The sequence below is a fragment of the Salmo salar genome, chromosome ssa07 (assembly GCF_905237065.1).
Source record: "Salmo salar chromosome ssa07, Ssal_v3.1, whole genome shotgun sequence".
In the NCBI taxonomy this organism is placed as follows: Eukaryota; Metazoa; Chordata; class Actinopteri; order Salmoniformes; family Salmonidae; genus Salmo; species Salmo salar.
Genome location: NC_059448.1, coordinates 25,167,329 through 25,191,282, shown reverse-complemented (window position 1 = coordinate 25,191,282; position 23,954 = coordinate 25,167,329). Strand labels below are relative to the sequence as shown.

Here is a 23,954-nt window from a genome sequence, read left to right as displayed (position 1 = left end):
GACTGTATTAGTCAAAGATTGGGAGGTTTTCTCTGCCGCTGTTACTGCTCCCTCTTTTCACCTGGGTTTCTCAGTGCAGACTGACCGGGAAGATTTTTGTTACATCACGGTCTGACTCAGATGGCTTATTCGTAGCAGCGTTTGTCCCATCCAGACTCCTAGCAATCTGTCAGCGTGCTAGTACTCCACCGTTTGCTAGTCTTTCACAAGAACTTTCTCACCGACTTGCGCTCGCTCTCTCTCCTGTAGGATCGAACTACGTCATGTCTAACGGGGGCGGGGTGATGAGTAGCACCACCCACCTGCTGGACTTCCTGGAGGAGCCCATCCCGGGCGTCGGCACCTATGATGACTTCCACACCATCGACTGGGTCCGGGAGAAATGCAAGGACCGGGAACGCCACCGCAAGGTGAGGACAACATTTACATTTAGAAACTAGGCTGCTTTAAGAAAAAAGGCTGCAGACCCTGTGGCTCTGAATAAATGCATTTTATAGATGGATAACATTTTAGTCATTTAGCATAACAGTGTATTCAACTAAGGTAGGTAAAACAACCACAAGGGTGTCCCCCAGGGCTCTGTGCTGGGCCCCTTAAATGGTGCCCTAGCCTAGACAGAAGTGTCCCCTACTTCCTCTGTGGTGGCTCTGTGTGCATGGCTTATAAACACCACAAGGAAACCATTTCGTCTTTTGCTATATCTGAGTGGTTCCTAGAAGTTTCATATCGTCACTCATTTGAATTTTGTCTGGATGTTTTTACATTTTGATTTTTTTTTACACCTGCCAAACGGGAACAGTAATAAATTGCTGTCAATATGACACACTGCAGTAGCAGCACAAGTTTATGGGTTGTTAGGCCACTCATAATGAGTGGTAATAAATTATCAATATTTTGATAATAGTTACTCTAAAAAGGGGGAGAACTATGTGTGTTTGTGTGTGTGTTTCTAACCCTGCTCTCTCTCTCTCTCTCTCTGTGTGTGTGTGTGTGTGTGTGTGTGTGTGTGTGTGCTCAATGCAGATCAATGCTAAGAAGAAGGAATCAGCTTGGGAGTTTACCAAAAGCCTGTATGATGCCTGGTCTGGGTGGCTGGTGGTGACGCTGACAGGGCTGGCCTCAGGTAACACACACACACAGTCACCTGAGCTCACCTGTACTAATAGCCAGTTACAGGTAATTACAGTAAATGTAGGCTCATCATCGACAACATGTATGTTTTTCGTCTCGCTTTTGATGAATTGTCAGCGTGGCACAGGCTTAAACTATCGTTTATTTCTTCTCTTCCCTGTCCTCTTCTTCATCCTCTCTTCCTCCCCTTCCTCTTTGTTCAATCAGGTGCTCTGGCTGGTCTAATCGACATCGCTGCTGATTGGCTGAACGACATCAAGGAGGGGGTGTGTCTGAACGCCATGTGGTTCAACCACGAGCAGTGCTGCTGGGGTTCCAACGAGACCACGTTCGCTGAGCGGGACAAGTGTCCTCAGTGGAAGAGCTGGGCGGGGCTCATCCTGGGCCAGGAAGAGGTGAGAAGGATTTCATTGACATAGGTGTTCCAGGTTTCATATAGCTGTTATAAGCACCTTATGTGCTGTAATATAGCAATTTATCGGTGTTATAAGCTAGCGGTTTCCAGTGTAGAGAGGGACAAGTCCGGCAGAGGTGAGAGGGGTATAAAGTGTCTTCACCACTGTTTAGACTGAGTCCATGTTGTTATAGATGGCACCAGGAGTTAATTTGGTCGTTCTATATGTGTCCTCCTGATGCAGACACATTTATGAATCTAATCTCAGAACAAATGTCCTTATACCCTGTGTCAGTGTATTGACAGTTAATAATATGCTCTTCCTCCTCCTGTCTCCTCCTCCTGTCTCCCAGGGCCCTGGTTCCTACATCATGAACTACTTCATGTACATCTACTGGGCTTTGTCCTTCGCCTTCCTGGCTGTGTTACTGGTCAAGGTGTTCGCCCCCTACGCCTGTGGCTCCGGTATACCTGAGGTGAAGTCGTACACACACACACACTATATATACAGTATATATTGTGATTCAGGAAGAGCGAGAGATACAGATGACGATTAGCCACGGGGAGCAGTTGGAAATGTTTTGTTTGTCTTCTAAATTCTTAGTCTGAAGCAGTTTGGGATACGTTTGGACATTTACCTTTTATTTATTTTGTTGAATTTAAAGGGATAGTTTCTTCAACTTACAGATATTTCCCTTACTTAGACATTTAATAAAAAAGGAAACTCCAGCACACTGGTGAGCTTAATGCTTCCTTAATATTTTCAATAGACTCTGCTTAACACATCCCTTCTCTCTCCCAGAGAACAAAGGACATTTACATTGGCCATGTCGCAAGTATCTCTCCTTCCTTCCAAAGTGTGCACTTGTTCACTTCCCTTCACTGATTTGTAAGGAAATGACTGGTAGAAGAAATATGGTGGAAACTTCCACTTGCCCATGCCTCCACCAATCCAATGCTTTTAGGTTTGTGGGAAGTAGTGAACGAGTGCACACTTCAGGAGAAGGGAGATATTAATGGGAAACGCATATCTAATTTCTTGTCTCCTCCCACCTCTCTGTCTCCCGGACTATAAATAAATAATGCATCCAGTATAATTGCCTTTATTTCCCCTCTCCTCCCCCAACCTCTCTGTCTCCCCAGATAAAGACCATTCTGAGTGGGTTCATCATCCGGGGTTACCTGGGGAAGTGGACCCTGCTGATCAAGACGGTGACCCTGGTGCTGGCTGTAGCGTCTGGGCTGAGCCTGGGGAAGGAGGGACCCTTGGTCCACGTGGCCTGCTGTTGTGGAAACATTTTCTCATACCTCTTCCCCAAGTACAGCAAGAACGAGGCCAAAAAGCGAGAGGTGCGTGCGATTATGTGATCTACGGTTCTGTTAGGCGGGATCAAATACAATACCATACAACTTTATTGTCCAAGTACATCAAGAACGAGCCTAAGGACCGAGATGATGTGGTTTGTGTTTGTATCCGTTGTATTACATGACCGTGTGGAGTTTTGTCTTCAGCCCTTTTCTGTGTCACCACATAGTAGGATTTAAGACTTTGTTTTGGGTAAATTCCTGTCGGTGTTTCAGCTGACTCGGGCATGTGTTTCTTTCGTTTTTGTTTTCTCTCCGCAGGTCCTATCTGCAGCGTCAGCGGCTGGGGTGTCTGTCGCTTTCGGCGCTCCCATAGGAGGAGTACTGTTCAGTTTGGAGGAGGTACGTTTTCTACTGTATGTGTCTGTATGAGACATTGAATCACGCTATAATTTCCTTGCTCCCTTATTCACCTGTCTACCCCCCCCAGGTGAGCTACTACTTCCCTCTGAAGACCCTGTGGCGCTCCTTCTTCGCTGCATTGGTGGCAGCCTTCGTCCTCCGCTCCATCAACCCGTTTGGCAACAGCCGTCTGGTCCTGTTCTATGTAGAGTACCACACCCCCTGGTACCTGTTTGAGCTTATCCCCTTCATCCTGCTGGGGGTGTTTGGAGGCCTCTGGGGGGCCTTCTTCATCAAGGCCAACATCGCCTGGTGCCGAAGGAGGAAATCCACCCGCTTCGGGAAGTACCCCATCCTGGAGGTGATCTTCGTGGCGGCCATTACCGCGGTCGTGGCGTTCCCCAACCCGTACACGCGGCAGAACACCAGCGAGCTGATTAAAGAGTTGTTTACCGACTGCGGACCCTTGGAGTCGTCCCAGCTGTGCCAGTACAGGAGTCAGATGAACGGGAGCAAGGCGTTTGTGGACGCGTCTCCCAACAAGCCGGCGGGACCCGGGGTGTACGCAGCCATTTGGCAGCTGTGCCTGGCGCTCATCTTCAAGATCATCATGACCATCTTCACCTTTGGACTTAAGGTGAGGAACGGCGGCGGCGGGGGGGCAGGTGGAGTACTGTCTAGTTAATGTGGTTGCATTGGGGAAATGATCAGATCGTGGCCTAATACAAATCTTCGATTGTAGTCTACACTCCCAAGTAATGCTGATCAGGTTTGGGGTTGAAAAGCATTGAGCCAAAATTGGAATTGGGATTTCAGTTCAGGATATTTTTCAACAGGAAATGTTCAGATACAGCTGGAGTGGGTCTTTTAAGCTGTGGTTCCTATCCCCAGGTTCCTGCTGGCCTGTTCATCCCCAGTATGGCCATCGGGGCGATCGCCGGGCGTATCGTTGGCATCGCCGTGGAGCAGCTGGCGTACTACCACCACGACTGGTTAGTGTTCAGGGAGTGGTGCGAGGTAGGCACCGACTGCATCACCCCGGGACTCTACGCCATGGTGGGGGCCGCTGCATGTCTGGGTGAGTTAAAAATCGATGTTTATTGGTCGCATACAAAGATCTGCAGATTTTATTGCAGGTGCAGCGAAATCCTTGCTCCAACAGTGCAGTTCTAGCTCCAACAGTGCAGTAATATCTAGCAACACAAAAATACACACATAATCCAAAAAGTAAAAAACACGTAAAGAATGAGCAGTATCTAGGGCTGTGATGATCATGGAATTTTGGATGACGGTATTTGGCCAGCCAAATGACTGTGGTCTCCGTAATAACCGTTCGAATAGCATTTCATTTCTTTGTGGTAGTTTATAGGGCCCCATGAAATCCCTTTTTAAAAAAAAAAAAATTTTTAATCGCCCAAATTTTGTTATCTTGATTTCTTGGTTTTATTTTTTAAGGTTTGTGATTTATTTATTTTTTATTCAGGTTTTCACTCTCAAATGTATATACAATTGTATGTTCTAAGTCCACAACACTATTATGTTAAGTCCCCCATATGGGGAACTTTAAGCGGTTTTGGACCGGTTCCGACTGACATTTTGGTGTACAAAGCGCTCTGTGAACGCCTTAGGGTCCCGTGCCTTATAATGCCAGAAAGCCCCATCTGTCTGCTCTCCGCTACCAATTTCTCAGCGGAGCTGACTTGAAGTGTCAGGTTTCACACCCACATTTGCATAGGGATTGACATGTCACATTTTCTGGCCTATCCAGACAAAGAATTGATTTACTCTTACCTGTTTTCAATGCCTTAATATACATGGGGGCACCAGTCTCTAAGGTGCCTGGCAGAGTACCGGCGGTGGCCGGCTAGAGATGGCTGTTCAGCAGTCTGATGGCCTGGAGATAGAAGCTGTTTATCAGTTTCTCGGTCCCGGCTTTGATGCACCTGTGCTTTCTCCGTCTGCGAGATGGTAGCAGGGTTAACATGACCATGATTTAGATGGCTGAGGTCCTTGATTACACTGAAGGACCTCACTGGCTGTTAGGACCATAAAAACACAGTTCCCTCTTGTGATACATTGCTATATGGACTGTGTTGGTTGATTTTTAAAATGTGTTGTGTAAAATGTAATCTATCTTGCTGTAAGGCTTTGGTCCTCTCCCATGCAACTCTTCCCTTGTCTCCAGGTTGTTTCTGTAAAAGATGGTGCTCTCACTTCTCAGTCAACTTACCTGGTAAAATGAACGGTGAACAATACGTGAATCATTGTGTTGCGTTCCAGGTGGTGTAACGCGGATGACCGTGTCTCTCGTGGTCATCGTGTTTGAGCTGACGGGCGGCCTGGAGTACATCGTGCCGCTCATGGCCGCCGTCATGACCAGCAAGTGGGTGGGCGACGCCTTCGGGCGCGAGGGCATCTACGAATCACACATCCGCCTGAACGGGTACCCCTTCCTCGACGCCAAGGAGGAGTTCACACACACCACGCTGGCGCGGGAGGTGATTATATCCACACACACACACACACACACACACACACACACACACAGTAATCAAAACAAACAAACATCACAAAAAGGATTCACAAGTAGATACATTCTTGATGTTCTTCCATTCCTGTGTGACTTCAGGTGATGCGGCCGCGGCGTAGTGATCCGCCGTTAGCGGTGCTGACGCAGGACGACCTGACAGTGGAGGAACTACAGGGGATCATCAACGAGACCAGCTACAACGGCTTCCCTGTCATCGTCTCCAAGGAGTCCCAGAGACTGGTTGGCTTCGCTCTGCGCAGGGACATCACCATCGCTATAGGTGAGGAGAGATGGCAGGGTGGGGAGGGGGGGGGGTCTGATTCAACCAGACCCTAAGTTCAACTAGTATTTTGTTTCCTTTCAAATACTTTAGCTGCACTTAATTTATTAGAGTTTGCCTAAAAGTTTGCCAATGAAACCAATGGAATTGTGCCAAAAGTGTAAATCCTCCCTATCTGGCACTAGAGCTCTGCTACCCGACCCAAGCCCGACGGGCCCCTACATTATGCATGGGGTTATGCTCGGGAAGGGCCTCTTTTTGTTTTCTCATCAATAACTAGGGTACGGGCAGGGCTCGTAGCATTGTGAACCTGAGCCGTTTGCTCGTGCTCTACTGCGCAGTGAAGTCATCTGACTAAGATCGTAACATAGTGTCAGAAGTACTTCAACCTCGTCAAATGTAAGACAGGAGACATTACTTCACAAAAAATAATAATGTTCCTCGAGTTTGTCGGGAGTTTAGAGTCACTCAAAGTAGCAGCTAACTGCTCTCTCATGCCTCGTCATTGAGCAGAGCAGCCCAAGCAGAGCCGTTGCTATGGATACTCCCAGAGCACATGCAGTGCGAGCAGCGGGCAGGAAGTGAGTGGCAGACTGAGAGGAGCAGCTAATGGATATACTAACAGAAAAAGTTATTTCTGATTTCAGGCAGGGCCGGGCCTTACATTTGGCACAAACAATTGGTCCTGGGTAGGGTAGGACCAGAACATCGCTTGGGTATGGCTCGGGTTTCATGCCCGTGCAGGGCTCTACCTGGTACCCCCGGCTTAACCAAATCTAATTTCTCTTTCTCCACCCACCCACTCTCTCTCTCCCTCCCAACCATCAACAGAGAACGCACGGCGGAAGCAGGAGGGTATCCTGCTGACCTCGCGGGTCTACTTCACGCAGCATGCCCCTACACTGCCCGCCGACAGCCCGCGGCCCCTCAAGCTGCGCTCCATCCTGGACATGAGCCCCTTCACCGTGACCGACCACACGCCCATGGAGATCGTGGTGGACATCTTCCGCAAGCTGGGCCTCCGCCAGTGTCTGGTGACACACAACGGGTGAGATGAGATGAGGGGAAGGGAAGGGAGAGGGGTAGGGTGGCATGGGAAGGGGTGATGGCTGGGTTGGGATCGGAGGGTTGGGAGTTTGTCCAAGCTGGGCCTCCGACAATGTCTGGTGATGCATAAAGAGTGAAACGAGAGGGTGGGGTGGTGGTGGGGGAGAGGTAATCGCTAGGGTGGCATGGGAAATAGGGCAGGGGAGGGGGGGAGAAGAAAAAGGGGGGGAATGGAAAAGGGATGAGGGAATCACAGCTTCAAAATGGGGGGGTTTGGAGGGGTGGGGGTGAAAGACGAGGAGGGAACACTGGGGGAAAGAGTCTTCCTAAGTCCTCCTTACCTCAGCCTCCGTGGTGTCAACCTGAACTAACACCTCAACACAAACCAAACAACACACTACTGGCATTGAACATCATGCATTTGAAGTGATATGCAAGTCTGGTTAATGGGACGTACTAGCCACGCATCGCCTCACTGTAGGGCGACGCATGGACACTGGGAACCGTGGTGTTATAACCTGTTATAACCTGTAGGCTGTAACCTGCATGGCCTCTCAGCTAAATGCTAGCTGCGCTACGCTTAGCAATATAACTACTGAAATACCACTTAACAAATACCAGACAGGAAACACAATCACCAATATACTACTACCATTACTATAGAACAGGTATCATACAGAGAGGAGACCTATCTAGGTTTATTCAGTAGCATGACTAAGAAGCTCTGAGGAATGCAGTGTGTTCATTGAAAAACAGTGAGTGTAAATCACAGATTTGAAAAATTCACATCATGCAAGCTTGAGACAGAAAATAGTTTTTATCCTGTTTCCTTTGGAGGGACTCGTGTCATGTTTTGAAGTTGGTGGTCTTCAATTGTACTGTACAAGCTCACTCGTTAAATATGACTCTGAAGGGACACCTGGTGGTTAAAATAGGAATTACAGGACAGTGTGCATACAATGATGTATGAACAAAAATATAAACGCAACATGTAAGGTGTTGGTCCCATGTTTCATGAACTGAAATAAAAATCCCTGACATTTTTGTCGCACAAAAAGCTTATTTCTCTCAAATGTTGTGCACAGATTTATTTATATCCCTGTTAGTGTGCACTTCGCCTTTGCCAAGATAATCCATTCACCTGACAGGTGTGGCATATCAAGAAGCTGATTAAGCAGCATGATCATTACACAGGTGCACCCTGACACAATGCCACAGATGTCTCAAGTTTTGAGGGAGCGTGCAATTGGCACGCTGACTGCAGGGAATGTCCACCAGAGCTGTTTCCAGAGAAGTATAGAAACCCTCGTTCTGTGCGCCATTACCCGGCAGTCATAGTCTAAATATATGTTTAAAGATGGATGTTTAGACACAGTCAGGAGAGGGAGAGTGACTGAGATTACAGATGACAGCAGTCCTTTGTTTTTATACATTTTCTTTTTGTTATAATTATATCATTTTCTATTGTTTGATGCCACCTTTGGTCTGAATGAATGTATCGTTCAGTAGCTATACATTTAGGCTAAACGTAGAAACATCAGACGTACTATATCCTAGGTTATTTATCTACAAGACTGGATTCCGTACTACTCACAAGGTTAGAATCCATTACAGATGAACCGACACAAAGATGAGTCACATGCACGAATAACACTAGTTGGCATCCAATTGACACATACTGATATAAAATCAACATCAGTAGGAGTATACTTGTTGACGTTTATTGACCCTTCTTTTTAAAGCAATGATACAAAATAAAAATCGGGCTCAATCACCAGCAATAACATCCAGTATGTGATAGAAATAATGAGAGATGAGCTGAGACACACTGTATCAATGTAAATTCAATCACTCTGACTTAGGATTTGTTTGGTACTTTATGTTATGATTTGACACTGCGTTATGTTATATTTTAAGTTTATGTTTATTTATGTTTCTGTAAGTTATTATTTTTATGTTTTGTATGCTTTGTGCTGCTGTCTCTCTCTCTGTCTTTCTCTGTGTTTGCGCGACGGGCAGTCTCCTGAGTAACAGGTGTGTGTTTGTACAGGATTGTATTGGGCATCATCACTAAGAAGAATATATTAGCGCATCTGGAGGAGCTCAAGGAACACACGGAGCCCCTGGTGACTAGCCCCCTGTCCCCTCCCATTCCACTGACCTCTTCCCCCTTCCCCATTTCTGCCTCTTAGGCCCCACCTACCTAGGCGCGACGCATGAAAGTGTAACTGACAGTTCCCGTTTCTAATAGCAACCCACTCGTCTTACTGTGTCATATTTTCAACTCACTCACGAATGCACTCTTTAAAAAAAAATACAAAAATTAAAGGGGGAGGGGTTTGGGGGTGTGCATCCACTTTCTCCTCACTGGATACCATATCATTCACAAACACAAGTGTCACTCTGTCACTCTCTGGTCTCCCTATTCATTCACTACTAGTCATTGACAACAGTTAGTAAGATGTATGTTTTTTTTAAATATCTACTCTAAATGAGTGGTGTTGTTATGGGTCCTTTAATGTTGGACTTTGATGGGAACTGTCATTTGAAGCTTGATTAGGTAGAATCCTCGCCACGTACTATTGCTCCACCGGCATTTCCATCAACGACATCCCACTAGCTATTAGTCCCTTCATCAGTAGTAGGGGCTGCTTCATCTGCTATAAGAAGTTATTCTAGAATATAGATAGAAGCATGAATATACTGATTGTATATTGATCTCATCCCCCGTCCCTATAACTTGCGTACAGCCATGTAGCCATGCCTGTATCACTCGGCCCATCAAAAACCTTCACACGCAACATTATTACATAATTTCACTTTAAAAGCATCCCAAATGGCACCCTATATCCTGTATAATGTACTTCTAGTTCAAAAGTAGTGCACTATGAAGGGAGTAGGGTGCCATTTTGGACGTAGTACAGTGTGACTTCAATTAATTACTGCTTCTTCCTGTTTTTGTTTTCTTTTTTTTTTTGTCTTTCTTTTTACCCCTCCCTCTCGCCCCCCCCCCAACTGGGTCACCGTCCGTCCGTCTGTCTGGCGGACCAACAGATCGACGACATCTGACCCGACAGCTCGTAGCGCCGCCGGCGTCCCCCTTAACCGATTGGCGAGTAACCGGCCGCTACGTGGGAGCGGACCGTTGGTTTTTCTGGGAGGGGGAGATTTAGCATCTAGTGTCCCTCCCGTCCTGCCGTAGGCCTAGTAGAACCCTCCTCCTGAGAGAGTGAACTCTATGGTGGTGAAGTGATGGTGGTGTGATGGTGGTAGTAGCCGTGTGGTGATAGCTAATACCTATAGTGTAGGTAGCCAGCTAAGACAAGCAACACACATCCAACACACACCCTGATCCTGAACAGTACCCACCCACCCCTCATTCAACCCCCTCTCACCTGAACTCAACCACCGTGCCTCACCCGCTGCCTCCCACCTCAACCTCCCTCACTTCAGATCTGCTCCCCTCCACTCAATTTCCTACATGCCCCGCCTTCAACAGGCCTGTTCTGTAGATCAGGGACCGTATTCATGAAGAGTCATAGAGTAGGAGTGCTGATCTAGGATCAGCCCCCCCCGTCCTTATAATCATATTCGTTAGGATCTTAAAGGCTAAACTGATCCTAGATCAGTACTCCTACTCTGAGACGCTTTGAAAGACAGCCTCACCTCCTCTCACCACTCTCTCAGCTCAACGTCTGTCTCTCTCGCTCTCCATTGTCTGCAGATGTGTTTCTCACTAAATCTCAGTTCAAGAGCACAAGTGTTTGTAGTTATAACAACAACAAAAAAGGCAACTCTAGGAATCAGGATGTTCTAATTATTATCCTGTTGCACAATGGTTGCAAACGGTAATTGACCCTCTGTGTTTTACATTACATTTCAACCAATTGTGACCTGGCTCTCAGAAAGGAGTAGCCTTTTTTAAGGGAGCTGGTAGCAATGAGCCTGAAGACGCTTGACTGGGTGTTCCAGAATGTTTTCTCTCTGAGGACTGTGAAGGTTTGGTTGGTTGGTAAGGCAAGGTGTTCAGTCTTGCTCTTCCTAGTGTGTTCACCTCACCTTGCTCTTCCTGTAGGTGTTCAGTTCATTTCCTCCTCCAGGCTTCTAACGAGAATCACTCACTCACCATTCTCCCCTGGTTACTCACCTCCTCCTCTCCACCTTCGTATCCTTCCTTGGCACTTGTGGGACTCGTGTTTTTGTTGGCATGGCTGCGGTGACACTGACCGTCACGGTTGGCTGAGTGGTTACTGTATTACTGCATTGCCTGTATCACCTTGGGCTAATGTGCAGATACAGTTTGAAAGAAATGGAGCATTGCTTCTCTAGTCTGTATAATTCATCAGTATTATATAGTCATTTTTATTTTTAATATAAATCAACTTAAGTGTCAGGTCCCAAAATAATATAAATCTTATCATTAATAACTAGGCCCAAAACGAATTGCCATAATTTTGTCAGTTAACAGAGCCCAGTATTTTGGTTAGATAACATTATCTGACCAAAGAAATAATATTATCATTCTCTCTCGATTGATTCCACCTTTGTATCCCTGGCCAAAACCACCACCACCGACTGTCCAACCGACCGCACTAGCCAACAAAAACACCATCCAATTCTCTCCCACGCCAACCAGACTGTCCTCCCTGCCAGCTCATCACTGACTAACTCTCTTTTTTTTTCTCTCTCTATCCCTCTCAATCTTTGTCTCACTCCCCCCCCTATCTCTCTCACTCGGTCTGTCTCTCACACACACACTCTCTCACTCTCTCTCTCCCCCTGCAGGCGTCTCCTTGGTATTATCACAAAAAAAGATATCCTTCGTCATATGGCCCAGATGGCCAACCAAGACCCCGACAACATAATGTTCAACTAGTCACCTCCTTCCCGGGTCGTCAAGCTGACGAGGAGGAAAGCGAGGAGGAGGTGGTAAACCTACTGGACGGCCGCGGCTTCACCCTATGACACACAGCCCACCCCCCCCACCCCTAAGCCACCTCAATACTAAACCCAATAGAGCCCTCTAGAGGCCACAGGAAGGAAGAGACGAACAGACTCTAAAAGGACTTTAAAAATGGCTGCTGTGAGGGACGTTTTGGCCCCTAGGTAGCAGCTACTACAGGCTGGGGCATATATACACAAGGAATGCAATTTTAACACCTCCATTTACATACGTCAGACTCACTCAGACACAGATGCCACACAAGCATGCCACTAGCCGAATTGCACCTCCTTCAAACACACACTCTTCGTGCTCCTTCATCCTTGTCCTGTTTCTATTGGCTCACGCTGGCGGACATGGCTGTGAGCCTGGCTGCCGAGGTCAGAGGTCAGAATGATCCGCTAGGACGCGAGGAGGGACCTTCAGACACCTCGACTGTTGATTGGCTGTCAGCCCTGCCAGGCTCCACCCCCCCCTACTGTGTCCCTCCCTCCCACACCCTGTCCGTCCTCGAAAGCATTGTTTTACCTGTGAACTCTCTTTGAGCGAGAGAATGCATGTGTACGTTTCACCTCCACTTTCCAATCAGGTTGTCATAGTAGCCCGAAACGACACTCTCCCACCCCCCTAAAGGCATCCGCCTGATATTAGACTGTGTGTGTGTGTCTGTCTGTGTGTGTGTGTGTGTGAGAGAGAGAGGAGGGAAGATCAAGGGTACAAGCAGGACGTCCTGGAGTAGTTAGTTAATGTCTGAGTGTTGTAGTTCAAGAACAAAATGTCTCTTTCTGATGTGTGTGAAAACATTCTGTACTGAAGAGTCCGATAGTCATCGGTTACATACCCCCTGTTGAAGTAAAGGATGAATATCTCTGTGTGTGGTGTGTGTGCGCACGCATGTGCGTACCTTTGATCTGAGCCAGGTAGGCAATATGCCATTGAGGTGTGTGTGTGTGCGCGCATAAGTATCAGATGAGGAAAGTCCGTTTCTCCGACAGTGAAGGTGGGCAGTGTGTATATCAAAAAAAAAAAATAGGAACACCAACTCAAGGTGTTCTGTTACTGGAGTAAAAAAGATCCTTTTTTCTTTTCAAACTATTACTAATGCAACTACTTTTAGAGTATTGATATATACATAATCAAGTAACTTTTTACGGCTTGTAATGAAACAAAGTCAACACTGGAAAACCACTTTTTTTTTTCAAGTGAACAAAATAAATGGATGATTATGAGGATGTTGATGGTAATACTGCACAGTAACCATGTCTTAGATATTTTACTTTGCTTAATTAAGCTGCCTCATGGTGTGTGAGAAATGTGTCTTGTATTTTCCACTGGAGCTTAAATCATTTCTTGCATATCTCCTCCTCTGCCTAGTCAAGTACAACAATTCAACATGAAATCTTCTTTGCATTTGTAGATTTAAAACATGAATTGAAAGGACTGAAATAGGTACATTTCATACAACACTCAATCGACCATCCCACGTTTTTTTGGAGGTGTGCCAGTAACTCCTTTAAACTTCAATAAAGTCTCTTGTATATTTGACTTGGGGATATGTAGAAGCGCACAGTACACAAAGGGAAATAGTTTTGAACACTCCATGTGTAAACCTAGACTCATGAAAAAAAATTCTATAGGATCGTATATCTGATTCACCCTTTAATGCGTGGTTCACAGGAAGCAGTGACCTCGATGTTTGCGCCAGTCAAAAGAGTCCTCTCTCTCTGGCTTCGTTTATGACAAGATGCATAGAGTAGCACCTTAGCTGCTGAGTGAAGGCTATGGTTGTGTCCCAAATGGCACCCTTTTCTCTATATAGTACACTATATAGGGAAAAGGGTGCCATTTGAGGCATACATTAAAGCGTGTGTAGGCAGGTGCTGACTACGTTTCTCTCTGTTACATTGACAGTCTTAGGTCATATTCATTAGGCACCAAACATAATAAAACAGACAAACCGGGAGGGACTTGTCCAATAAGAAACTGATATTTTCCGTTGCCAAATGTTTTTAAAACGTTTTCCATCGCGTGCCCTAATGCAGGCTTTACCAAACTCGGTCCATGTTTAATTTTTTGCTCTAGCACTACACAGCTGTTTCATATAACCGATTTGATTATTTTGAATCACCTGTGTCGAGCGAGGGCAAAAACAAAATGTGCACCCAGGGTGGGCCTCCGGACCGAGTTTGGGAGACCCGGCCCTGATGGATTCAACCCTGCCGTTGGTTGACGAGCGCATCGTCCTTGTTAACCCATGTTCTTTTCATAACTTCATACTGATCAATGTTTTTCCTTTTATTTATGGTAGTTAGTTGTACATTAATTGTATGATTACATTGATGGTTTGATTGTACATTTAAAACAATATGTAAAAGGTTAATTGTTTTAAATTAAAATTAGAAAATTGCAAAAATGTGTCGGAGTGGGTTCTTAGTTATATTTTAGACATTAACAGGATTCTAATAGTATTGAGGTATAAGGATGAACACACCGTTAATGTCAATCCAAATATTTTTATGGTATTCTACTATACAGCACAACTCATGTGAAGATGAATTTGGTGGTACAGTACATTAAACTCCACCTATGCAAAGCACAATAACCCTGATAGAATCCTCTCGGATCATAAGCTGCTCTGTAGCCACGGAGAAGGAGCACTGGTGTAAAGAAAAGGCGTGGCAGTGTAGAGAAGCGGGAGGGGGAACACTGGTGTAGAGGAATGAGAGGAGGAACACTGGGTCAAAGAACAGAGGGGAAAGAAATGCTGTGCCACCCAGATTTCCAAAACAAACCAGTCTTTGTAAGCCTCTTTTCCTGTTAAGAGTTGGGAGCGGTACAAAGACCGCTTCTAATGCCAGTCAGTTTGCACTCGGTCTGCTTTCAGTGCTCACACAGTCAGTTTTTCCTTCTCTCTCACACCTAAGTCTCCTGATACAGTACAGGGATCTGTCAGTCGCTGGCCTAGGCCTGGCTTCCCATTCACATGCAGCTCTGCATGCCTTTGTACCTGTTAGGCTCCTTTTAAAATCCACTAGGCTATTTCTATGGGAGAGCTGTGTGCTGGATTCTAGTGTGTGTGTGTTCACACAATCGCCGCCTGTATGCGTCACAGTACGCATGCTTAGGTTAATGCTTTGCTTCCACTGAACGCTCCTTCCTGCGAAGACAAGAGTGAGCTTAAACAAATGTTCACTTGCGCGCTACCCATCTATAATGACTGCTGTAACTATGGTTACAAAAACAAGATGGCTGCCTTTTGTTCTCATGTACATTGGGAGTGAGGCTGATTGGAGGAACGCGTCAGGTGATGAGGTGTCACGGTCCTTTCAGAGAGGGAGAGAGAGAGACCTACAGTAGGATGGCACATAGCTTTGTTAATGCACGATTAAAACAAACTGGAGGAAACCATGGTAACACAGCAGATTTTATTTTCACTACAAAAAAAGCCATCAAGAGCATCATTTTAAAGCAGAGCAACATCGAACCCCCCTCCCTCCCCCGACTATTAAGCAGAAGGAAAGCATTTTGTCCGGTTAAAGACTAATCCAAATACATCGCTCTCATTTCACGTGTAGCCCCTGTTATTAAAGCATGTACGGAAGCGGGTTGGGGTTTGAGACCCATTAAAAAGAAATGGGAGGGGGGGGGGAAAATATTGCATACTAGGAAACATAATGGGGACCATAAAGGCAAAATGGTCAAATGCCTAGCATCTAGGAAGTTGTGCATGATCCAAACACCACGGTGGGTGATAATAACAATAATTATAACTAAAATGGCTAATGCAATTTTTCAATGAACCACTTACTAGAAAGGCTAGAGTGGTCATGTGATTATTAATTAAAAGGATCGCAGACCAGAAGGCCTGAAACAACTAGTCTTCAATCATCCACTGAAATGTTAGTCATGATCCAATTATTCAGTCATTAATATGAGTTTAATGCATTTGAATTTAGCATGACACTGAAATTGCAGGTCCAGGTTGGTTGTAACAGTGGTAGTGTGCAATATTTTGAAGTTGGAAAAAAAAAAGCCTTTGTGGTCTGCTTAGTAACAGTGATTGCATGACGTCAGCTTGGAGCCAATTTATGAATTGATCATGAAACAGAATACTGCAACAAAATTAAAGCATAATCGTCAAGTCGCTTTCCTGAAAATCGATTTTCGAGAATGCTTGAATCGAATAACAAACAGCTCTTTTTTTCCCCCTCTGCTCACTAATACGAAACAAATAAAATGGCCCTATAGATTGCTTTATACTTACATATCAAATATTGATTATCCTCTCCTCTCCCACAATACATTCAACATGTAGATCCATAAGCATGAGGGATGATACGCAATGTCTTATCAAGTAAATGTATTGTAATCCAGACTAGGTTATTATAATATAATCCAGAGACAGACCTACATACGTAGCTAGGTTCGAGTTTTAAGCTAGTTCCGTTGAAAAGTGAAATAAAAATGACCTTTTTCTTGACATATTCTATGTTTTTGAGGGTGGGTTTGGGAAATGCATAGGACAGGATGATTCATCCCTCCTCGGGAGCGTTTGTTGTTTTTCTCTCTCCTGTTTACACATGGCTTTCATAGATCACCTGACCAGGCTGTAGCTTAGTAGTAACCTCTGGCTCCACCTCTGCTTCCAACCCCACCTCCTCCACTGGCTCCTGCTCGGAACCCTGCTCCTCTTGCTGCTGCCCCTCCAGGTGAAGGGGAGCCAACGGCGGAGGAGACAAGGGAGTGGGCGTGGCCTCAGCCAGAGCCGGGGCCTCCATGGGCAGCGGGGGGTGGATGGACACCTGGATGGCGATGTGCTGAGGCTGCTCGTGCAACGACGCGTCGTCGGAATCCGCTGCGGGGGATCCGGAACGCTCCCTCTCTCTCTCCCGGAGGACGGTGAAGACGTCACCGGGCCCCACCCCGACCAGGGCCCCCTGCACCAGGGCCGCCCGGCATCCCGATGCCCCATCCAGTTGGTGCCCCTCTGGGGCCTGTCGGAGGAACGTGTGCCTCATCTCCTCAACCCCCACCACCTCCAGGATATCCTCCATGAAAGTGCGGCAGTTCATGATAAGGGGGGGCAGCGGGATGCTGCGGGCCAGCTCCTCGATGTAACGGGCAAACTCCATGGTTTTGAACTGGGTCACCTTGGCCAGCTCCAGGGTCTTGGCTGACGTGATGATGGGGATGCGCTTGGCGATCTCAAACGCCTTCTGGAGCTTTAGAGAGTAGAAGAGAATATAAAACTTTATTGGACATTTAAATGAAGGACGGAAAATGTTTCACCATACAAGATTTATTAAAAACATCACATACCCCAGTTATAAACACACACCCCAAAAGGTACTACATCTACGCAAGGCTCTCACAAGTAGAGTAAGACACGACACAAACCTTCTCGGCGCCTTCTGTGCGGAAGAAGTCGTTAATGGCCTTCTCGGTCTTCTTCAGGTGGCTGCTCATCATGCAGAGGCGCGTGATGTTGAGGATCATGATGATGGTGAAGGTGACGAGGCACACGACCACGTAGTAGGCCCCCAGGTCCCCGTTGTGCAGGACCACCCGCATGGTCACCGTGCAGTTGGCGCTGCCGTGCACGTTGGACGCCATGCACGTGTACTTTCCCCGGTCGGCGAACCTGATGTCGGTGATGTTGAGGATGCCATCGTCTGTCAGCAGCCACTTGCCACCTGAGAACGAGAGAGAGCGCGTCGCTGAAACCAACTGCGTGTTTTTCCATATCATGCCAGCCTCATTTCATACTCAGGGCCAGTAGTCCAGTTAGCTAGTAAATGGATAACTCCTGAAACCGAGTCATCGTAATAATCTACAGGTCATGAACAATGGTAAAGGATAACCAGAAAATATGGTACATTGCTATAGAAACAAGTGTCGCACCATAGAAACAGGGGCCCATTTCCCTTTTAAGAACTGTTTGTGGTTCCTTCACATGCATTTCCAGGTTGCAGAGACAGCAGTAGCCAGGCTAAGGGGAAGGTATCTGCTACAGTTTGTCATGACAGTCACGGGTAAGAGCTTTTTATAGCTAGAAGCCCAGGCCAGCCTTTCTGCGAAGGCCTTGCATTTTACAACGCAGATATAGAGACTGGATTGGTAATTCCCATTTATGTCTACCTATTTCCCCCCCCCGTTCTGATCATTCTATTCTTCTACTGTAGGCCTAGTTCTGATCATTCTATTTTCTACTGTAGGCCTAGTTCTGATCATTCTATTTTCTACTGTAGGCCTAGTTCTGATCATTCTATTTCTATTCTTCTACTGTAGGCCTAGTTCTGATCATTCTATTTCTATTCTTCTACTGTAGGCCTAGTTCTGATCATTCTATTTCTATTCTTCTACTGTAGGCCTAGTTCTGGGGCCAGAAACCACTTTATAGCTCCCTCACCTTATCTCTGAAATCAGGCTAGACGTTGGCGGACAATGTTTTTTGTAATGGTGACACTTGCGCGATCGGTTTTCTATCGCTCATTTGCACGTCACATCAATGATATCATGTCACCTTGTCGGAGTGGGCGCCCTGATTCTAGTTTGTGAGCTAGGCAGGCCTGGGATGGTCTCCCACTCAGAAGTAGGGGGGGGGTTGACCTCAGGTCACCCCACTGGGGTAATCAAATAGCACACCTCTAACTTTGTACAGTACTAAAGCAATTACTAAAATCAGTCACGCTACCAAATAAACCACAATTCATTCATAATACTGTGAATATATAGATTCAGACGGTTTCATTTTTTTCCAGGTTTGTGCGAAATCATTAAGAATAATATAAAACCAGTCTGCACACCACCAAGGTGAACTGGTTCAGTCTTGACTCTTGGTTGACAGTGTTGGGGGATGGGTAATGTAGTGATGCTCGAGTGCCAAATCAACACAAACGGATAAGAAAAGGTCTAAGCCATCAGGTGCCCAGTTTAGGAAAAAGAGGAAAGAACAGGAGAAACACGCAAAAGATAGAGATGACATAGCTGCATACCTTTTATGAGTATAATATTATGCATGTAATGAAATAGGCTAGTATAACACTTGTTTGTTAGCCTGTTGCTTGCTATGCTATTACACCTAGGGCGACAATATTCAGTTCTGTCCAACTAGCTTACATAACATTGGATATAATTTCACAGTTTCATCATGATAATGTGTGTAGCCTGCAGCAAAACGACTACAACCTAACTAGCACATCATTGATTTGGTTAACTTTCATTGGGGTGACATCAAAGGTTTCCTGTGATTGTATTGACTAGGTCCTGAGCTCAGTAAGGGGAATTTCCAATGCTGTAGGCTAACTTAAAAGACATCTATATTATGCTGATATTTTGTATCTTTTGTGATATATTTAGTCTTTTGGGGTGTCTTATGCCTAGAATTAGCCATGGCGATTGTATGTTTAATTTGGTTCCGATTCTGAGAGTTTGATAAATTGTGCATAATGACAAGCCATACAAGCTACAACCGCCACTGAGGCTACTAATGGACTAACTGCATGCATTGTTGTTTTTGGCACAGAGCTCAACTCGTTCAATATTTCAAACAATCTAGGCCTATAAAATACTTGGGCAATTAATTAACTGTAACAAAACTGCAATTCATTAATCCATTGTGGTTTTCATTTTGAGTCATAATATGATTCCTATTGAATCAATATTATTTCTTCCTGCAGGACTGTCCTCGAGGCTGCAATCCAAGAACCAGCTATTTTGCACTTTAAATTTTTTTTTTTTATTATCCTGGAACCCCCTGCAGTGGACCAGTGTTTATGACCTGACCTTCCTCTAATTACTGATATTATTTCCTTGACGAGTTAGAGCTGAAAGAATAGGCGGGCAGAGAGGTGCCACTCACTTGTTTATTCCATGGCTGAGTCCCAAATGGCAGTTCACTACATTTGATCAGGGCCCAAAGGGGCTCTGGTCGAAAGTAGTGGGTCCTGATCAAAAGTACAGCACTAAATAGGGAAATCGGGTGCCACTCGGGACACAACCCATTTGTTCAATATTTAAATAGAGGGTGAACTGAGGGACAATGGAATCCGTCTGGAACAATAGCACGTGGTGCTTGTTGGTTAACAACAGAGAGACAAACAAGTCGTCACGTAAATGTGGAACCACACGCAAGTAGCCAGCCAAACATTAAATCATGTTACAACTGTCTGTTGACTATTGAAATTGGTTCTTTGTCCACTACTACATTGATGTGTGAACGGCTCACTAAACTAAATCTTGGTATATCCAATGTATTAAGAAGCGCTGTTATATCGAGGCAAAATAAACGTCATCCAGGCTATATTTCACCATGGGTCTACATTGGCCACTATTCACCTATCGTCGCATGAAGTGTCATCTACCATTACAACAACTACGTAGGCATGTTATTAGACTGTGGCTGGATGATTGCATGTCTCACCATATTCTGAAAGCTCATCCTGAGTGGGTTGCTGACACACACACAGAGAGAGAGACAGAAACCGATTCTAGAGCCTGAATAGTGTTGGGCTTGAGACAGAGAATGAATAGTGCAGTACACACACACACACACACACACACACACACACACACACACACACACACACACACACACACACACACACACACACACACACACACACACACACACACACACACACACACACACACACACACTTAATCCATTAATCCTCCAGCCGGTCTGTTGTGTCTCTAGAAAACCTGAATGGGTACAGGAAATGTATTCAGACACCGGACATACATTTCAATGAGAAGGACTTCTAAATTTATACCCCCGTGTAAAGTGTTCCCTGGCTCACTTCGACACGTGTGTGGAATCAAAAGCTAACAAACAGCGGCAAAGGCCGTAAAAGCAAAGGAAAGTCATGTTCAACAGGGAAGAAGCGACTCCTATTCATGGGTTGCACGTTGCGTCACAATATTGTTTCCAACAAAGTATCAAGTATCTACAGACAGCCTAAGTAGTGGCCGTGACCACCAATCTGCATCCATATAGGCTACAGTAGATAGACTACAACTGAATGAGAGAACCACGACAACAGCATCCTATTAAAAGCCACTACCATGTAATGTATCAAGTGTCTACAGTTAAGCAGCGGCCGTGACTTTTGAACTCCAATGTTTTGGAAAAAGAGCCAACTGGCCAGCTTGTTTGATTTGTTGCCATACCATAATCATGACGTCGATGAATGATTGTTATTTCGCCACTAGTAAATGTTACCTTCCTGTCTCTCACTGTGTCTCTCTCTCCCTGTCCCCCTCCCTCTCTGTTGTCCACAGTTGGACTTAAAATAGCCTTTAGCCTGACCGTTCAAGTTGGTTGAGAAAAATGTCTGTAGAACAGCTGCCGATTGTGAGGCCAGAGCAACATCAGGGCTTTCTTTACAATTCTACTAACTTGACTTACTTGTCTCAGTGTCCAGCAGGTCTCCATGCGAGTTGAACCACTGTACATTCGGGTCAGGGTCTCCGGTGACGTTGCAATCAATCAGCGCGCAGTTGCCCTCACGGGCGATAATCTGGTTTACTTTCGAGAACACGAGGGGGACAAATCCACCATCTGCCACCGTACCGTTTTCCGTGCTGTTTCCATCTGAAACCGCCGATAAGGCCGCGGGGGCGTGGAGGCTAATAACAGCCAGTAGAAAGAAGCTAAAAGCGTAGCTGCTTGCCCGACGCATTTTTTTTCTTCCTGACGGTCGCCTTCACCAGATAAGAGTTTGTCATGCCACTCGCATCTTTATGCTCAATATCGTGGCAATCTCCTGATAGTGGTAATGAAAGGCAATTTGGTTTTCTGCTCCGAATCTTGAACCATTCCACTGAAAAGAAAAGACAAAGCAGCCATGAACATTGTGAACAGTCCGTTTGAACATCATTTTGGTTGAGCAGAGAGAGAATCTACTAAGACCAGGGCCCTCAATCAGAATGTGTTTGACATTTCTGGTTTATAATTAACCCACCCTCGACCAAATAGTCTATGACAACAACAAAAAACACACAAAAACAGGGGTTGACTGCTAAGCTAACAATGTAACATTGCCATTGTTGTTGCAGCAGACTAGACTACTGCTGGAACAGTGTATTTTGTTACAACATAGCTAGAGCTGCAATGTAACTTAACAGGCATGACTTCACATGACATGCCTATGATACATTCGGTCTATTTTTATTAGGCCTAGCTACGTTAGTAGTATTGTTGTCTAAAATCAGTTACAAGTTTGATAATATTATTTAGTATACATCAATAGAAGTGCTGGTTAGTTGACAATTTGCATGCAAAATATTAGCTAACCTAGTTAGCTAACTAGTCTAGCTAGTTGGGATATTTTTGCACACTAGAAGCTAACGTAACTGGAGGCAAAATCGCGGGGGTTTGCTACAAAACTAACGGGTTGTAACTAGCTAGCTTATTTGATATAATTTATAGACGGTACTATTTAAGCGGTGAAGTAGCTCACATAATATAGTCAGCTCAATGTAAGGTTGGCTAACAGAAAAACAAACAAAAGATTAGTCCACTAACGTAAGCAATCATAGCTCGCTAGCTAGTTCACTCGCAATAAACCTTATCTTGGCGAATAACGTTTTCCAATAACATCCGATAGCATACTTACAGTTTCAATTAGCTTCCATGCGTTTAATCGTAAAGAAGGAGAGATCACCGTCTGTCGTTCGGCCTTTGCTGCATTCCGCTATTCCTTCGACGTCCTCATCTCTCTTCGGTTCTGTCTTGCTCAGCTGCCCCCCGTGACACAACATTCGGGTCGCTGCAGCATTCGGCTTCCCTAGAATCCCTACTCGAGTCAAATTACCAGCAGGCAGCAAGAAAAACTAGGGCAGTCATTGGCCACGCACCAACTTTATGTGATCGTATTAAAATGGATCCACATGCGCAAAGAAACATGATTGGATTAACTATAATAGTACAGTATCCTATCTGAATGGTAATCCTGACCGTGTCATCAGTGGAATTAAATGTAGATAGAAAAGTAGGCTATATTTCATCCCCCCCCACCCCCCAAAAAATATTTGCAATTAATGAAAACATCACGTATTGTTCCAAAAATTAAAACACAGAGCAACTGAAACCTTTACTATTTTTACATGAATGAAGTCCATTCATGCACTGGACTGTATAGACTACTTTTAGGACTTTCTGCTTTGTCTGCCCTTTCTATTGAGTCTTAGACTACAGTTCTTCAAGCACTTAACAGAGGCCAGTGTCTCACTCTCTCTCAGATCCAGGCAGTTTGCCATCATCAACCACTGCATTGTTCGATCGGACAGACAGAACTACAGCACTTAAGACTCATGAAGAGCCCCAAATGCCAGGGCACTTAATTTTGTGGTTCTATTGAATCCTTTGACTTCACTTTGTATATAAACATGACGGATAAGATGAGTTATAATCAGAAATGAACTTGTTTACAAACATTAAATCAAGACAATTAGTAACTACTGTATGCATTGCAGACACTCGCTCTCCACACTCTCTCCCCTCCTTCCCCACACAAACAAACAGACAGTCAAACTGTTGTGGTCAAAAGAGTGTATAAAGTTCAGGTGAAGAAAAAAAACTAACTGTTTTGCTTAACCCAAGTTTGTCAATTCTGCCTCCCGGAGTGAATTATTGACTGATCTTGTCACTGCTTCAAAAGCACAAATCAAACTCTGAAATGGACACAGGCTATTAAAAGACTCAATCCATTGATCCATTCATCAATAATACTAGCTATCTCACATTGGCAAGTGTTGATATTGAGGAAAGTGTGTCATTGACCCAATAGATATCCAGAACACAAGAGTTTCATGGAACTGGAAGTTCAGTTCAGAGCAGGAGTGAGACATGGGGGGGGTTTAAAACTGTACACAAACACTCCTCCTAAGCACCGTACACACAGTGGCCTTGTGTGTCTGG

General features: G+C 45.2%; 2 protein-coding genes across 9 annotated transcripts in view; one reads left to right on the top strand and one right to left on the bottom strand.

Annotated features, from left to right (window-relative positions):
- clcn3 (chloride channel 3) overlaps positions 1-23,954 on the top strand; it is a 75,058-nt gene that overhangs the window by 49,251 nt on the left and 1,853 nt on the right. For 4 of the 8 annotated variants that reach the window (XM_014206955.2, XM_014206960.2, XM_014206961.2 and 1 more), the window contains 13 exons: positions 250-410; positions 1,024-1,123; positions 1,339-1,526; positions 1,879-2,001; positions 2,669-2,875; positions 3,152-3,232; positions 3,321-3,869; positions 4,124-4,310; positions 5,513-5,730; positions 5,862-6,042; positions 6,874-7,090; positions 9,140-9,215; positions 11,875-14,444. In XM_014206955.2, coding sequence (XP_014062430.1) covers positions 250-410; positions 1,024-1,123; positions 1,339-1,526; positions 1,879-2,001; positions 2,669-2,875; positions 3,152-3,232; positions 3,321-3,869; positions 4,124-4,310; positions 5,513-5,730; positions 5,862-6,042; positions 6,874-7,090; positions 9,140-9,215; positions 11,875-12,054 — 2,468 coding nt within the window. In that variant the 3' untranslated portion in view covers positions 12,055-14,444. 8 annotated transcript variants of the gene reach the window in all.
- On the bottom strand, positions 15,443-22,953 carry LOC106608881 (microfibrillar-associated protein 3-like). The gene is made up of 4 exons (XM_014207078.2): positions 22,651-22,953; positions 21,441-21,855; positions 17,429-17,724; positions 15,443-17,253 (listed from the first exon to the last, which is right to left on the bottom strand). Exons 2-4 carry the CDS (start codon positions 21,712-21,714, stop codon positions 16,606-16,608), a joined length of 1,218 nt encoding a protein of 405 aa, XP_014062553.1. The 5' UTR covers positions 21,715-21,855; positions 22,651-22,953; the 3' UTR covers positions 15,443-16,605.

Coding starts and splice junctions, on each gene's coding strand:
- LOC106608881 (XM_014207078.2), bottom strand. CDS start 21,714: ATGCGTCGGGCAAGCAGCTACGCTTTTAGCTTCTTTCTACTGGCTGTT. Junction 17,725..21,440: donor CCTGCTGGACACTGAGACAA/GTAAGTCAAGTT, acceptor TCTCGTTCTCAG/GTGGCAAGTGGCTGCTGACA. Junction 17,254..17,428: donor GCACAGAAGGCGCCGAGAAG/GTTTGTGTCGTG, acceptor TACTCTCTAAAG/CTCCAGAAGGCGTTTGAGAT.